General features: G+C 44.3%; 1 protein-coding gene across 24 annotated transcripts in view; it reads right to left on the reverse strand.

Moving 5' to 3' along the window:
- Positions 1–15772, reverse strand: part of LDB3 (LIM domain binding 3) — a 154935-nt gene that overhangs the window by 84013 nt on the left and 55150 nt on the right. For all 24 annotated transcript variants that reach the window (XM_075610532.1, XM_075610533.1, XM_075610540.1 and 21 more), the window contains one exon: positions 6912–6987. In XM_075610532.1, coding sequence (XP_075466647.1) covers positions 6912–6987 — 76 coding nt within the window. The remainder of the gene's footprint in view (positions 1–6911; positions 6988–15772) is intronic.

Below are 15772 nucleotides of genomic sequence, written 5' to 3' on the forward strand. Positions count from 1 at the left end.
ACATCACAAAAACAGAACAGGGATCTTCTCCACTTAAAGGGGAGTTAAGGCTTTGTTCTCTCTTTCATGGGCATACAGTGCATTTATTACTAGTATTACCCATGTAATACTGTTCTATACTGTTTGCATCACTTCTGTTGCATATTCAATATCCATTTAATCCATTCATTAGTTCTTTCTAATGTTATCTCATGTCTCTTTGTACTAAGACCGGGAACATATTCTCTGCAGATCTGTGTCCCCCGATTAGGGACGGGGGAAACTGTCAACGTCCGTTTCGCGGAATTTCCTGAGATTTCCATTCAAAATCCGTGGTGTAAAATACGTCGACAGGTTGTGCCGGTTTCAATCCGTGCAGATTAATCCAAAACCGCCATTAGGATACAATCCGCTAGTGAATTTTAACAATACAATCGGCGGACTTCGCAATCCGTTGGAGGGTTTCTACCAATCCAATCCGCGGATTTAGCAAGCCACTGGTGGATTCCACGGATTGAATTCCTAAAATCCATCAGGGGTTTGCTAAATCCACGGATTGGATTGGTAAAATCCTCCAAAGGATTGTGGAATAAGCAGATTGTATTGTCGGTGATAGAAAAAAAACCAAGAAAAGACTAAGTCACCCTTTTTGAGATCGATTCGCAGAAATCCACAGACCAAAGGAACCGGACGATCCGAGGCGGGTCCAAACCCGCCACAAAATTGCTCATCTCTACCCCTGATGAGCAGGAGCCTGAATTAGAGGTTGTCACTGTGATGGTGTCCATGAAAGTGGTATAGGGGACGTTGGTATATACTATAGCTAAGTTATCATTCTGCCTCTATTTCCTGTTTTCAAGGTTCAGATAAGAAGATCCTTGTGGTATTTAGTGAAGCCCCTGTACAATTTGCATTGCCCTTGCCAAAACCATATTCAATACTTATTCAATATACTGGGAAGTTTAATTTCCCTATGTTTAAGTCATATTTGTTTTAAGTCCTATTAGTTAGAGAAGAAGAGTATTGGCTAAGGCTAAGGCCCCGCTGCCTCAAACCACGTGCCCGCACTGCAGACAGGCGGCGCGTGGAGAGGCACTTGACCGCTATCTGCGGTCTGTAGGGAGCAGGAGCTGGAGCGGGGGGGGGGGGCGTGGCCAAAACGGGTTCGGGGGGTGCAGCAATGATGTCGGGGGGCGGGGCCATCACACTGTGTCAAGGGGTTCCCTCCCCCGCCTCCCCGCTGCCTCCCTGAGGAGAGTCTGTGTGGGGGAGCAGGGGGGCTCCCTTGGTGGTGCAAAAGACAAATTGCTGCTCTCCTCCACCCTCTCCTCCCCCCTTCCTAAAGCCTCCCCTCCTCATTGGCTAACAGCCACACCACGTGACGCGTCGCCGCTCGGGATTACAATTCTCTTGCATCCCCTGGCGGCTGATGCGTCACAGCGTGTAGCGAGCCCTGCAGGGAGGGGGGACTGGGGCCGGCTCGGGATAAACTCCTGTCCGGTGAGTGACGCACACGCGGCTGCGCGCGCAGTCGGAAGCAGCGTGACCCAGGCCTAAAGGAGCTGGTCAGTGTGTAAAGGCGCCGATTGAGAACAATGACACTGTGGCCTCTAATCCATGTAAAAAGAGCCCTTTCCAATCGGGTTTGCATGCTTTGCTATTCTGTAAGGCTTTCTCGCATGGCCAAACTGGAAGAGCCTTTTTTAGAAGCGGTTTAATTCTGGCTGTGGAAATCTGGGCAGAATGACAAAAAACTAGCTGAATTCTAGTAGCTTCGTGAAGTGAAAAATGGAAAACCGCTTCTAATAACCGACATCTTTCTCTCTCGCTCCTTCAGAGTGGCGAGATTGGTATCCTGAGTTCCGTCTAGAGCTTGAAATATGGGTTTTGCTGAGAGAGCAAAACCCATATCTCAGCAAAACCAGTGGCGTAGCTAGACATTCGTGGGCCCCCGGGCAAAATAATTTTCAGGGCCCTATTAATATTAATACTGGCTGCAATTTGTTTCTCCCTCCCCCATTCTCTCCCTGATCCTCTCTCATCATCCCTCCCCATCATCATCCCTCATCATCTCTCCCCCTCCCCATCATAATCACCATCTCTCCCCTCCTCCTCATCTCTCCCCCTCCTCCTCATCTCTCCCCCTACCCATCATCATCTCTCCCCATCCTTCTCCTCCTCATCTCTCCCCCTACTCCTCCTCCTCTCTGCCCCTCCTCCTCCTCCTCTCTGCCCCTCCTCCTCCTTTCACCCCTCTTCATCATCTATCCCCCTCCCCATCTCTCCCCCTTCTCCTCCTCATCTCTCCACTCCTCCTCATCATCAGCACCCCCATCATCATAACCATCACTAGCTCTCCCCCTCATCATCATCATCACCATCGCCAGCTCTCCCCCTTATCACCATCTCCAGCTCTCCATCTCATCATCATCATCACCATCTCTCCCCCTCATCATCATCATCACCATCTCTCCCCTTCATCATCATAACCTCTCCCCCTTATCACCTCACCCCCTCATCTCTCTCCATCATCATCATCACCTCTTCCCCTCATCATCATCTCTGTCCCTCATCATCTCTCCCTCATTATCAGATCTCCACCTCATCATCATCATCATCAGTTCTCCCCGTCATCATCATCTCTCCCATGTCATCATCTCTCTCCCCCTCATCATCATCATCATCATCATCATCTCTCACCCTCATCAGGATGCACGAGGTAAGGAGCGCCCTCTAGCAGCAGACACCGGAAGAAGCACTTCCGGGTTGGACCGCTGTTGTGCGCTCCTCTCCTCTGTCCTGCTCTGCCTGTGTAACAAGTGTTGATTCCTCTACCGGCTTACCTTCTATTTAATGCCGGGGGCTCACCGCCACCGCTGCATACCATCTCCCCCCACCTGTCTCTACAGGGGGAGGGGAGAGCGAGCCCCCCAAGAGCGCAGGCCCCCGGGCTTTGCCCGGGCTATAGCTACGCCCCTGATCAAAACCCATATGTCAGACTGGGGACAGAGTTAGCTCCACCTCAGGTCATTCTGTTTCTAAAGCAAGTGCCATCCGGCCGTTTTGGCTGTTAAACCGGGCGGTTTGTCATCTTTTGTAGACGCGGTTTACACCATGCGATTTCCAATACAGAATATGGATTTGTGGCTAGTTTTAATCCGCTACTTATGACCATATCAAACCGCGCGGTTGGGCAATGAGAAACTCGCAACTGCTAGAATATCCCCCCACTGACTCCTAAGCAGGGAGGCCTGGTTCACATCTCAGCTCCTTGGGCAAAATTCTATGCACAGCTCTGTATACACTGTCAGCGCTACATAAGAGAAAACAATATTATATGTTAACATATTACAGCATATTGTACAGGCGTTGAAGTTACATGTGCTGTTGGGGTAATCTTATGGGTTAATATACTGTCATGACATCCGCGGCTCAGTGTCTCAGGTACGAAGCCTATTTAGGGCAGTTACTGACTATACTGTATATGTAGCGTTATGCTGCGTACAATCCAACATTGTACATTGGCAACGTAAATAATAATTACTCTTTAAAAATAGACCCGCAGTATTACAGAGTGATATATTATAGTCCCTTTCAGCATTTGTGGTTTCAAAATTAATCCAATCAGCAGGGAGAAAATGGTCAGTTTTCCAAAATGGGCTAGACTGAGGGATGAGTCCCTTGTTATAAATGTAATGAGGAAACACCCCAAGCTAACAGGAAAACATGCTTTCCGTGACCTTACTGCACATGCTACTAAGCAGCTTTATGTTTTCATTACAGGGTGTTATCTGACTTCTTTCTCAATCTCTCTGGCATTTTGCTTTTGCGTGGGGGATAATTATCGGCATCAGGCAGCCAGTTGAGGGGATCCTAAACTCACAAGCCAGGATCCACAAGCCACGATCCTCTCAGGATTGTAGTTATGTCTTCCTGCTAATGTACCTGAACCTGCTAAGAAATAATCCATGCAATATCCTACATGTGTGTTTTATTTAATATATCAGTTCTGTAGTATTAGATATTACTTACAAAAAAAAATGTAATTCAATTCCTAATACCATTTTTAATGTTTTAATATACTGAGCATCATGCTTTGATCTCTATAGCAGGCTTTAGCCCACCTCTCCAGCAGTGCAAGATCTTTGGAACATTTCTGTTTCTAATGTCCCCAGAATTTAGAGCTGCAAACTGTAACAATAGGCAGTGTTACCTTAGAAATATAAGAATACATTGTAGCTGCTGAGTTACACTGACTGTAGAATTGATTGAAACGGAAAGGCAGCCATTACTGCCAGGGAAGCAGTAATAGATCACTGGAGAGCGAATCGATTGGCAGCTTAGGTAATTAGTTTTCATTAAAGGTACTCAAAGGCTGCATTTTTTCACTATATATATATATATATATATATAACAAAAAGCAGCAGCCAGCACTCCAAGCAACAAATGTAAAGTCAAGGTGCATGCTCCATAGAAATCAATATAGAAACCCTGTCTTCCCATAAGAAAAGGCACAAAAGCAGCAACACTCAGATAAAGCAAAAAGACATGTATTAGCAGTTACAAAACAGCACACTATAAACCCAACGTTTCGGTCCTAGGCACCCCCCTGAGGAAGGTCCTGCCTAGGACCGAAACGTTGGGTTTATAGTGTGCTGTTTTGTAACTGCTAATACATGTCTTTTTGCTTTATCTGAGTGTTGCTGCTTTTGTGCCTTTTCTTATGGGAAGACAGGGTTTCTATATATATATATATATATATATTTTTTTTTTTATTATAATTATTTTCTTTTAAATGTTACTTGGACTACCTCTTTAAATGGTGAAATAATTCAAGCATCTAAGTTTGAAACATCATATAGTAAAAAAAGAAAAGAAAGAAAGCATCCTATATTTGAGAACCAGGTCTGCCAATGTTTACATACAAATATTATTTGCCCTTGGTTGAAAAATATAAAAAAAAAATAGCAGCAGCGTGGTTGCCTGTATGAGTACAACAATATGCTGATAACAAACATAGCATACTTGTGGGTATCAAACATTCTTCTAAGATTTAACTACTACTAGAGGGGAAAGTGAGTCATCTCCTCCTAGTACATTTACTTCCTCTATATTAGGGCGACATCCCTAATGTATGTGAATGGCTGGCCAATAAAAGAAATTAATGCGTCACGTCAAGAAGACACGGCTCACACAATGATTACCCCGATAAACAATGAGTATCCCGATTACGGTGCACAACTGACCAAAAGTATAGTGGTCTTAATGGTGTTTACAAATTAAACTGTGTAAAACATGGACTTTAATTCATATAATATTAAAATATAAAGTTATAAAATTAAAGTTATAAAACACAACGTAAACTAGCTGATCTGAATAAACTCCAATGAGTAATTATATAAAAAGCCCTATAAATGTATCTGTACAAATGACCTTGCTAGGCTCATAGGTAGTGTACACTAGTATAGGACTATGGGAGAGTTAGGCCGCGCTTATAGTGCTGGCGACAGCGACGCGACCGATGACGCCACCAGCGAAAGTTATAATTAGATTTTCCGCAACTGTCTCCAGTGACGTCACAAAAGGGGGCAGGCTGTATCCTTAGAGGTACCACTTAAGGTCTCAATCTATAATAGATCATTGTAGCAAATCATAGAGTATCACTTTAACCCAGATCAGGAGACACTCTCCGTCTGTCCTTCAGATCACTAACTCTCCAAGTTATATAAGTGTATACTAGTGTACAATACCTATGAGCCTAGCAAGGTCATTTGGACAGATACATATATAGGGCTTTATATATATATATTTGTATATTTACTCATTGGAGTTTATTCAGATCAAGTAGTTTACTTTGTGTTTTATAACTTAAATTGTATAACTTTATATTTTAATATTATATGAATTAAAGTCCATGTTTTACACAGTTTAATTTGTAAACACCATTAAAACCACTATACCGTTGGTCAGTTGTGCACCGCTATCGGGATCTCATTGTTTGAGCCGTGTCTTCATGACGCGACGCATCAATTTCCTTTATTGGTATTCCATTCCCCTGCTAGCATACTGAACAGTAAATACTATATGCTACATTTTGGTTGGAGCGAGGTTAATCCTATTTGTCCTCTCTGTCAATGGCTGGAAAGAAATGTAAACAGACACTATGACAAAATATAGGCGTAGGCACGGGAGATTATATCACCAAATATACTGGTTAAAATGACATGTAAACACTACAAAACAAAACTGTTGTATAGAAAACAGTAGTATGTATATAAGGATTTTCTTGGTATCTAATACTGACGTTAATAGGTCTTTATCTCTAACTATCATACAAATAACTGACATTTTGATAAAAGTGTTGCTCAAAATCTGTTTTTCTCTAAAACACATTTTTTTCCAGCTGTTGGCAATGAAGAAGCATATTATTGAAGTAAAACACTGAATCCATAACATGGCTAAAATGTAACCGTGTAGCAACACGTGGGATGGATTCCCGAAGACGTGATTTCATTATAAAAAGGTACAGGAGAGAAGCCAGGGAATATTATTTATAATAGTTTATTCTTGTCTTGCCTTGAACTGAAAATACACGGGTGTATGTGTCTCTCTATCGTTTTGCCCTAGTGAAAATGTACAAAATGATATACGGCTAAAGGTTAACAGAAATGCTGAATTGACTCAGTTTCTCGGCCGTTTATCAGTGAGGCGAGTATATTCCATCAAATGTTAACAGATACAAATGCTGATGCTACATGACAACAAATGGGCTGGAAATACCACTTCCTGACAAATGACCAGCTATCCCAAAATATGCATTATGTAAATACAAATGTATTAACAATAATGAACATATTGTGTAATATCCAACACCACCTTTGCTGCTAGTGAGGTCAGCAACGCTTTGTGGAAAAGATGATAAGTATAAATACCTTCTGATGAGGGATCACTGACATCGGGGAGTCCATTCGTGGTGTGGCCATTGGAACTGGTCCTGGACGCTTGGACCTGTTTATAGAGAACAAATAATAGGTCACATATTGTTCTTGGGGTCCCCAACATGGCTGGAAAGCACTGAAGGTAGTTACAGTTGACGTTAAAATCAAACAATGATCTGCAATGGTTCCATTAATAAACTGAACCAACTCGTGGCCTGTTTTGTCTTCGTGATCTTTTGGGCAGTTCACTTAACCCCTGCTTCAAGGCAGCCCATCTCCAAAACATGGCGTGTGCCATTTTGAAAATGTGGCTAGTTGTTCACACAGACTATATACACTTCATGATATTTTATAACTCCTTGGAGATCTTGCACTGGACATTACCACTGCTGATTTGGTGGCTCTGGACATTTGCTTTATATTTCAATGTTAACGGTTTAACAATGACTTTGGTCACTTTAAGTACCTACTCCAAGGTGACCGACAGCTACATTCTGTCGTTATAACATGGAAACATAGTTTTTTTTACGACTTTATGTAGCCTGTTATATAGGCCAAAAACTGCCCATTGTTTGGGATTGTATACAATGTACCCCTCAGTTTGTTCCCTTACTAAGAAATGTTAATGACTTCACTTCTTCTCAAATTATACACTTCTTTTTACCAGCCTCATTATGTCTCTAACTCTATTCATATATCTCCATCTCTCCTTCCTTCACCACTTCTCTGTTCACATGAACTCCTTTCTTACCTGCACCTTCTGACACCACACAGCTATATCCCCAGCAATAAAGCACATCCCTACAAATCATCCTCACATATTCTCTTTCTATCCATGCTTCTGGGGATATCTCTCCCAATCCTGGTCCCTGCCTTATTCCTACATGCGCTCGTCCTCGCCTGCCAATTGCAAACTCTACTTCCTCTGGTGTCAACCCCTCCAACCACATACCCAGCCTCTGCCACCCTCCCTCCTCTCTCCCTTTCTCCTGTGCCCTTTGGAATGCTCGCTCCCTCTCTAACAAGTTCCTCTCTGTGCATTACTTTTTTCTCTCTCACTCTCTGCTCCTATTTGCTATAACTGAGACCTGGCTCACTCAGTCTGACTCTGCTCTGGAAGCTGCCCTCTCTTATGGTGGCCTTTCCTCCTCCCACACTCAGTGCACTGATGGCAGGGGTGGAGATGTGGGGCTCCTGCTCTCCTCTCTCTGCCGTTACCGAACCCTTCCTATTCCTCCATCTCTTGCTTTTCCCTCCTTTCCCTCCTTCCCTCCTCACACTGTCCAGATTTTCTCTCCTCTCCCTGTCCATGTGGCGGTCATCTATCGCCCACCTACCTCTACTCATCCCCCTTCTGCCTTTCTCTCTCACTTTGAATCCTGGCTCTCTTTCTTCCTCTCCTCAGACTCCCCTGTTCTTCTCCTTGGGGACTTCAATTGCCACATTGATGACCCCTCTCTCCCTTGGGCTTCCCGCTTTCTTTTTTTAACCTCTTCTTTTGGCCTTCTACAGTGGACTGCAGCCAGCACCCACAAGGATGGCCACTACTTAGACCTGGTTTTCACTAAAAACTTCTCTCTCTCCGATTTCTCCATTTCCCTTTTTCCTCTCTCTGACCATCACCTCATCTCATTCTCTCTATCTCGCTTCTCCCCTTCTCCACCTCCATCTACCCCCCGGTTCTGCAGAAACCTGCGCTCTATTCACTTACCTGACTTTGAGACCACTTTACGCTCCTCCCTCTCCTCTCTCAGCTCTGCTACAGACCCTGAAAACCTGGTCAGGAACTACAACTCTGCCTTGTCCTCCTCTCTTGATCTACATGCCCCGCTTTCTCTCTGCCACACTTGCCCTTCTAACCCTAGACCCTGGCTAAATTCCCACACGCGCATGCTGCGTTCCTCCACTCGTTCCTCTGAACGCCTCTGGAGGAAATCTCATACTCTCGCATACTTCCTTCACTACAAATTTATGCTATCCTGTTTCAACTCTGCCCTCTCGAAAGTTAAACAAGCCTACTTTCTTCACTAATCAACATGCAAAAGTCTAACCCACGCCGACTGTTCTCTGTCTTTGATACTCTACTCAAACCACCCTCAGCTGCCTTTCCTTCCTCCATCTCCGCTCAGGACTTTGCTGACTATTTTAAAGAAAAGGTGGAATCCATACTGCAAAACATCCCCTCTGTTTCTTCCTCCCATACTACATCTCTTCCTAACTCTCCTCCGCCTTCCTTGACTCTTTTTCCACTGTCTCAGAGGAGGATGTGTCGCTGTTGATCGCCTCTTCTCCCTCTACCACTTGCCCTCTTGACCCCATTCCCTCCCATCTCCTAAAACCTCTTGCTCCTACTATAATCCCTACGCTCACACACATTTTTAACTCCTCCCTCTGCTCTGGAACCTTTCCATCCTCCTTCAAACATGCAACAGTCATACCATTACTCAAAAACAGCAAGCTTGACCCTACCTGTCTTTGTAACTATCGACCTGTCTCCCTCCTGCCTTTTGCCTCTAAACTCCTTGAACGTCTTGTATTCTCTCGCTTGCTTCATTTTCTCAACACCTATTCTCTCATAGACCCTCTACAATCTGGCTTCCGCACTGCTCACTCCACGGAAACAGCCCTCACTAAAATAACTGACGACCTCCATGCTGCCAAAGACAGAGGTCATTACACTCTGCTCATATTACTCGACCTCTCTGCAGTATTTGACACCGTGGACCACCCTCTTCTCCTTCACATTCTCCATACTCTTGGTATTCGGAACAAAGCTCTATCCTGGATCTCATCCTACCTCTCCCATCGTACTTTCAGTGTCTCTTCTGCTAACACCTCCTCTATTGATCTCTCTGTGGGGGTACCACAGGGCTCTGTCCTGGGACCTCTTCTCTTTTCTCTGTACACACGCTCTCTAGGTGACCTAATAACATCTTTTGGATTTAATTATCACCTCTATGCTGACGACACACAAATATACTTTTCAACACCTGACCTTAGACCTGCTGTACAAACCAAAGTTTCTGAATGTCTCTCTGCTATATCATCCTGGATGGCCCTCTGTCACCTTAAACTCAACATGGCTGAAACAGAGCTCTTCATACTTCCTCCCAAACCTGGCCCTACTACCTCCTTCCACATTACTGTTGGAACTACGATCATTCACCCAGTAGCCCAAGCACGCTGCCTAGGGGTCACACTCGACTCCTCTCTCACATTCGCCCCTCACATTCAAAACATTTCTAAAACCTGTCGCTTTTTCCTCCACAATATAACAAAGATACGCCCTTTCCTCTGTTGCTCAACTGCTAAAACTCTGACTCAGGCCCTCATTCTCTCCCATCTTGATTACTGTAACCTCCTGCTGTCCGGCTTTCCTGCCTCTCACCTGTCTCCCCTACAATCTATCCTAAACACTGCTGCCAGAATCACTCTACTCTTTCCTAGATCTGTCTCAGCATCTCCCCTCATGAAATCCCTCTCCTGGCTTCCGATCAAATCCCGCATCTCACACTCCATTCTTCTCCTCACTTTTAAAGCCTTACACTCTTCTGCCCCTCCTTACATCTCAGCCCTAATTTCTCGTTATGCACCATTCTACTCCCTTTGTATCTAAAGCCCTCTCCCGCCATAAACCTTTTTCACTGACTGCCCCACACCTCTGGAATGCCCTTCCCCTGAGTACCCGACTAGCACCCTCTCTATCCACCTTTAAGACCCACCTTAAGACACACTGGCTTAAAGAAGCATATGAATAGCACTGTGGATATTCTGAACACATGATACATAAAGCTTGGCCCCCTGCAGACGCACTTACCAGAACTCCCTCCCACTGTCTCTGTACGTTCTCCCTACCTACCAATTAGACTGTAAGCTCCTTGGGGCAGGGACTCCTCTTCCTTAATGTTACTTTTATGTCTGAAGCACTTATTCCCATGATCTGTTATTTATATTATCTGTTAATTATTTGATTACCACATGTATTACTACTGTGAAGCGCTATGTACATTAATGGCACTATATAAATAAAGACATACAATACAATACAATTCCATGCATGAATGGATGGGCTGGTTTTGTTTTTGATTAGCGGTGCTTTTTTTATATCACAAACCCATGATGTGATACACGGTAGAGCCTTGAAAATAAAGCTCAAGTTATTAAATATGTTCATCAACGGGTATGATTCTGTTATACCCGATGAAGAACACTGAGAGGTTGGAAAGCTTGTAACATATCAACTACTTGGTGGTCCAATAAAAGGTATCACACCCCCTACTCCCTCTCCCTCCTTTGTTACTACATAGAAGGAAGGACCAGCACGGCCCCCCACCCTTCTTTACCTTCTTTTACTATTGAGATAGAAATCCTAAGTAATGCTTGTATCATTTTGTTAACTGATTAGAATGCAAAATTTACTGTCTGTGATGGGGGGTGCTGCATAGTTACACGTAACATTGCGTATTCACTAATTCGCTAATTGATGGTAATGCAGCTGAAGGAGTGTTACATTTTGTGTCCTGGCCAAATCCTAACCCTCCCTCAGACTCTGCAGAAGATGTAACACCCTCTGGGTCCCACTCTAGGTATTCAGTGGTCATTACAATCAGTCTGCTGGTTTGAGAGGAATAGAAAGACGCAGCAAAGTTTACTCTTCTATACGGTGGAGGGTTTTTGTCACTTTTATACCCACCATGATTAATATAGTGTGTGGTTGCAACCTACCTCAGCTTCACATTGCAAAGGCAGTGTAGCACCAGTATAACCAGTCTCACACTGATGAGACACAAAATGTCGAAATAGCTATCTTTGAGTAGGTTTACTGGCTTTGCACTTCTTAACCCAGGTTTTAACCCAGGCTGTGCTGAAAAGCTGTGCAATGCGGCATGTATAAGCTAAAATGGATTTGAAGCAAAAGGTGACACACAGCGCTCATTTGCATGTCATTTCCCAGAATCCCTGGCTGCAATGGAAGCGCAATATGCTAAGAGATAATGGTGAAAGGCAGGGTTGTAGTCCTGTCTGAGATATCTGAATGTGCTCACAGGTGGTTTTGTGATTTATTTCAAATACACACACTTTAAAGAGGGCAAAAAAAGGTAATATATTAAAGGGGCAGTCTCTGCTAGGACGAAAGCAAACTGAAGGCAGTGGCATGTTTAATAAGGTAGACGCCGCTGAGCTGATTGGCACATCTATATTTTTAATTAGACAACTACAGTATAAGTTTTTTTGTAAAAACCTTGTTTTGTTTTTTTACTTTTAACTTCCATCGTAAACAAAAACCATTAGAGGGTTTTCACAACATTTATATAATGTCTTCTAGTGATAAGAATGTTTGCCAATCCTCAAAGCAAGAGATGAATTGTTAGGCCTGGGACATAGTGAGTTTTAAGCTCGCTGAGGCGGGCTGAGCCGCGCTGAGCAGATGCACAAAGCCCCTGCATCTGTCATCAGCGCGGCTATAGTTTCTCCCTCCGCATGCGCGCTGATGCGTGCGGAGGCTGAGAAACATTCCCGAGACAGGCAGTTTTGACATTTGCCGCTCGGGGAAGCGGAGGAGTGGTACCGCTCCCATCCAATGGGAGCGGGGGACTAGCCCCGCCTCCCGGCACGCCTCCGCTCCGCCCCCAGAGCGCGCTCACTGCCTCGCCTGCAAGGACAGGGAAAAGCACCATTTTCAGCAGGCGAGGCAGAGCAGGAGCGCGCCTCAGCGCGCTTATAACACACTATGTCCCAGGCCTTATTTTTGCTTGTTCCATTGTTTGCATACAAATTATTCAGCTGTCATTAGTCTAACAGATAAACAGAAGTACTGTAGCTGATATTCTTGAATTCAATGGCTCCCAGAGAAAAAGGAAACATATTTATCTTTATCAGGCTGCAAATAAGTCACACTGATTTGAGCAATACAAGTCAAACTAATTACAAAGTTTCAAAGTGTTTAAAAATACTTATTTGTGTGAGTTTAAAAAAAGCTATCAATCAGTTACATTACATTGGCATTAAACATGCCACTGTCCTTGTTAGATTGTGAACTCCTTGAGGCAGGGACCTCCTTCCTGTCTCAGTTAATCAAAACATTTGTATTCTTTTGTCATGCAACGGTATTGTTCCTCTCTCTCACATTGTACTCCCCGGCCGAATAGGTTGGTGCCATACAAAAAACATGCAAACAAGTAGAACCTGTGCTCAACCTATTTCACAAAGTAGAAAAACCAGTGTGGGAATATAAGGACTATATGCAAAACAATGTCAATGGACATCTATTGTGAGACACACTTTAGCTTAGGAACACCGTTTCCTGGTATACCCAGTACTCACATGCTGTCCATCTCTCACTGAGGGGATTTTATTCACTTTATAAATAAATGATTCACTTCATTGTCTATGTTACATATATGTTAATAAAACGTTATTATTTTTAGTGAAGTTTCCTATGAGCTTTGGTAGCTTATCCGATACTGATTATATTACTCGACGTTTATTGTACCCAACTGTACATATTACTAGTGTTGTACCGGGTAGTGATTTATAAAAAAAAAACGGGTACCCGGCCAAAATCAATAGTTCTACCCGGCCAGGTACCTGGTTGGCACTTACCTGCAGGGTGGAGAAAGACCGTGGCGACATCTATGAAGAGCAGCAGAGGTCCTGTGGCGGTGGCAGAGTCTTCTCCCGGCGTGGGAGCAGCAGGTATCCATTACACAGCACCGCAGCAGATACAGTGTGAGCCGGGGAACCACGTGACTGGAGCATGAGTGTTCCTATTGGATAGAAGGCTGTCCAATAGGAACGCTCCTACTCCGGTCACATGGTTCCCCGGCTCAAACTGCTATCTGCTCCTGTGTAATGGATTCCTGCTGCTCCCACGCCGGCTGAAGACACTTCGGATGCTGCCACTGCCACTGGACCTCTGCTGCTGTTCCTAGATGTCTTCCGTCGCTGGCTGCAGGTAAGTGATTTGCTTATTTTCAGCTACCCTGACATTACCCGACGCTGGGCCCACTTCTCAGTTGCCGGGTCCAGGTAATGCCTGGGTAGTTGAAAAAGTGTTGGATAATTCCGGGTACTCTGTCACCACTACATATTACCATTCACTGAATGAGCGCAAACCAAAAGGGAACTCTTTTGTGACCCGCTGTGGGGATTCACATTGTTTTGTATATTGCCATACAAAAAAAAAGATAATAGTAATATTGTCCTTAATTCACATCTGCCCAGAGAGAGACGACCACATTAATGTTCAGTGACTACGCTGGCGAGTTCGGAGACTACAATTTCAAGCATTTACTGTTAAATGGACAAGAAGCAAATGGTGACGCTGTGTGCTCATTTGCATGTCATTTCCCAGAATCCCTGGCTGCAGTGGAAGCGTTGTATGCTAAGAGATAATGGGGAGAAGCAGGGTGCAGATCTGTCTGAGACATGTGAATGTGCTCACAAATGGATGAAGACCTTTTTGAGTGCCTGAAGGACCTCGTCTTCCATTGAAGGCAAAATAACTGGCATATCGTGGGCTTAACACAATCACAAAATTTATTGAGTCACAAAGATTGAATCTAATTGTTTCTCCATTGTTTCACCCTCTCTCCTCCTTCCCGGCGCCCAGGAAACAGTCATCCCTTCACACAAGAAATTGCTCTATTTAACGTGAGGTTTGTAAGCAGTTTGTGAAGCGTCTCAGTCACATCTCCTTCCTAATCATGTTTCTTTGGCATTTACAAAGATTCTACCTGGGAAATTGATTTTCGATACAGCCCCTCCAGTGTCACTGGAGCACAGAATGTGTTGCCGGCTGCTCTGGAGCCCGAGGGTTTAACAATATATTGGTGATGCTATGTAGACGCGAGTTAGTAGCCTGGAATCCTACGGAACGTGCTTACATTTGAAGCTCTTAAAAGTAAAGAATGATGGGGGTCACAGCAAAAATGGCTGCTGCATAACTTTCTTTTGCTCATATTCCTAAGCCTGAGACCTACTGTTCATGGTATATATACGGCACCATGTGTATACACTAAGTCCTGGTTCCATAGAGGTCCAGTAACTCAGTGCTAATAACGGCTGTTATCAAAATCATTAACGGACGTTATTTTCCATGAGGTTAACGCATATCCATACAGCTAATTATATGCAAAAACAACTCATTAACATAGACTAACGCCATGTGAAGTTAGCACTGCCCTACGTTAAGTGACATGGCATGGCATTAAAATGGTCTGATACAAAGATGGCTCTACTAGTGTATCACATCCAGACCCTGAATAGCTGTTTAATTAAAGTTAAAAAAAAAAAATAGAGGAAAGAAGAGGGATAAAACGCTGTAAGTAACACTATGTTAGTGAAATCATCACACGGGCCTGTCGCTCGCGCGAAACCTGCACTGAGGTCAGAGGCAACGAGGAGGTGTGGCCGTGACGTCACACGAGGGCGGTCCAACCTCATTGGCTGAACCGGGCATGTGACCCGGCCGTCGCGCAACAAACACAAAATAGTTTGTCTTCAAGAATCGCGCGCACGGCCGCACGCTCTATGGGCAGCCCCATAGAGAAGAGGTCTGTTGTTGCGTGCAGGCACGCACGCTGTCGCTGCCTCTATAATCGCGGAGTAACTGTGGTGCTATACCTGCCCAGACCCTGTAAAAGCCCTATTTCATGGTCTGGATGTGAGCACCGCAAAGTTTAGCTGTTACAACTAATGTCATGTTAAATCCCAGTGTTAACCGGCTGCTGCGTAGTTAGAGGGTACGCCACTTTACAGCAGTTTAGCACTAATGGTCGTAATAGTTAACGCCCTTTCTAGGGGAACACAGAACCTAACATTATCCTCCTTTACAAATTCCCTTTAGCACTTAA

This window comes from Ascaphus truei, chromosome 8 (assembly GCF_040206685.1).
Source record: "Ascaphus truei isolate aAscTru1 chromosome 8, aAscTru1.hap1, whole genome shotgun sequence".
In the NCBI taxonomy this organism is placed as follows: Eukaryota; Metazoa; Chordata; class Amphibia; order Anura; family Ascaphidae; genus Ascaphus; species Ascaphus truei.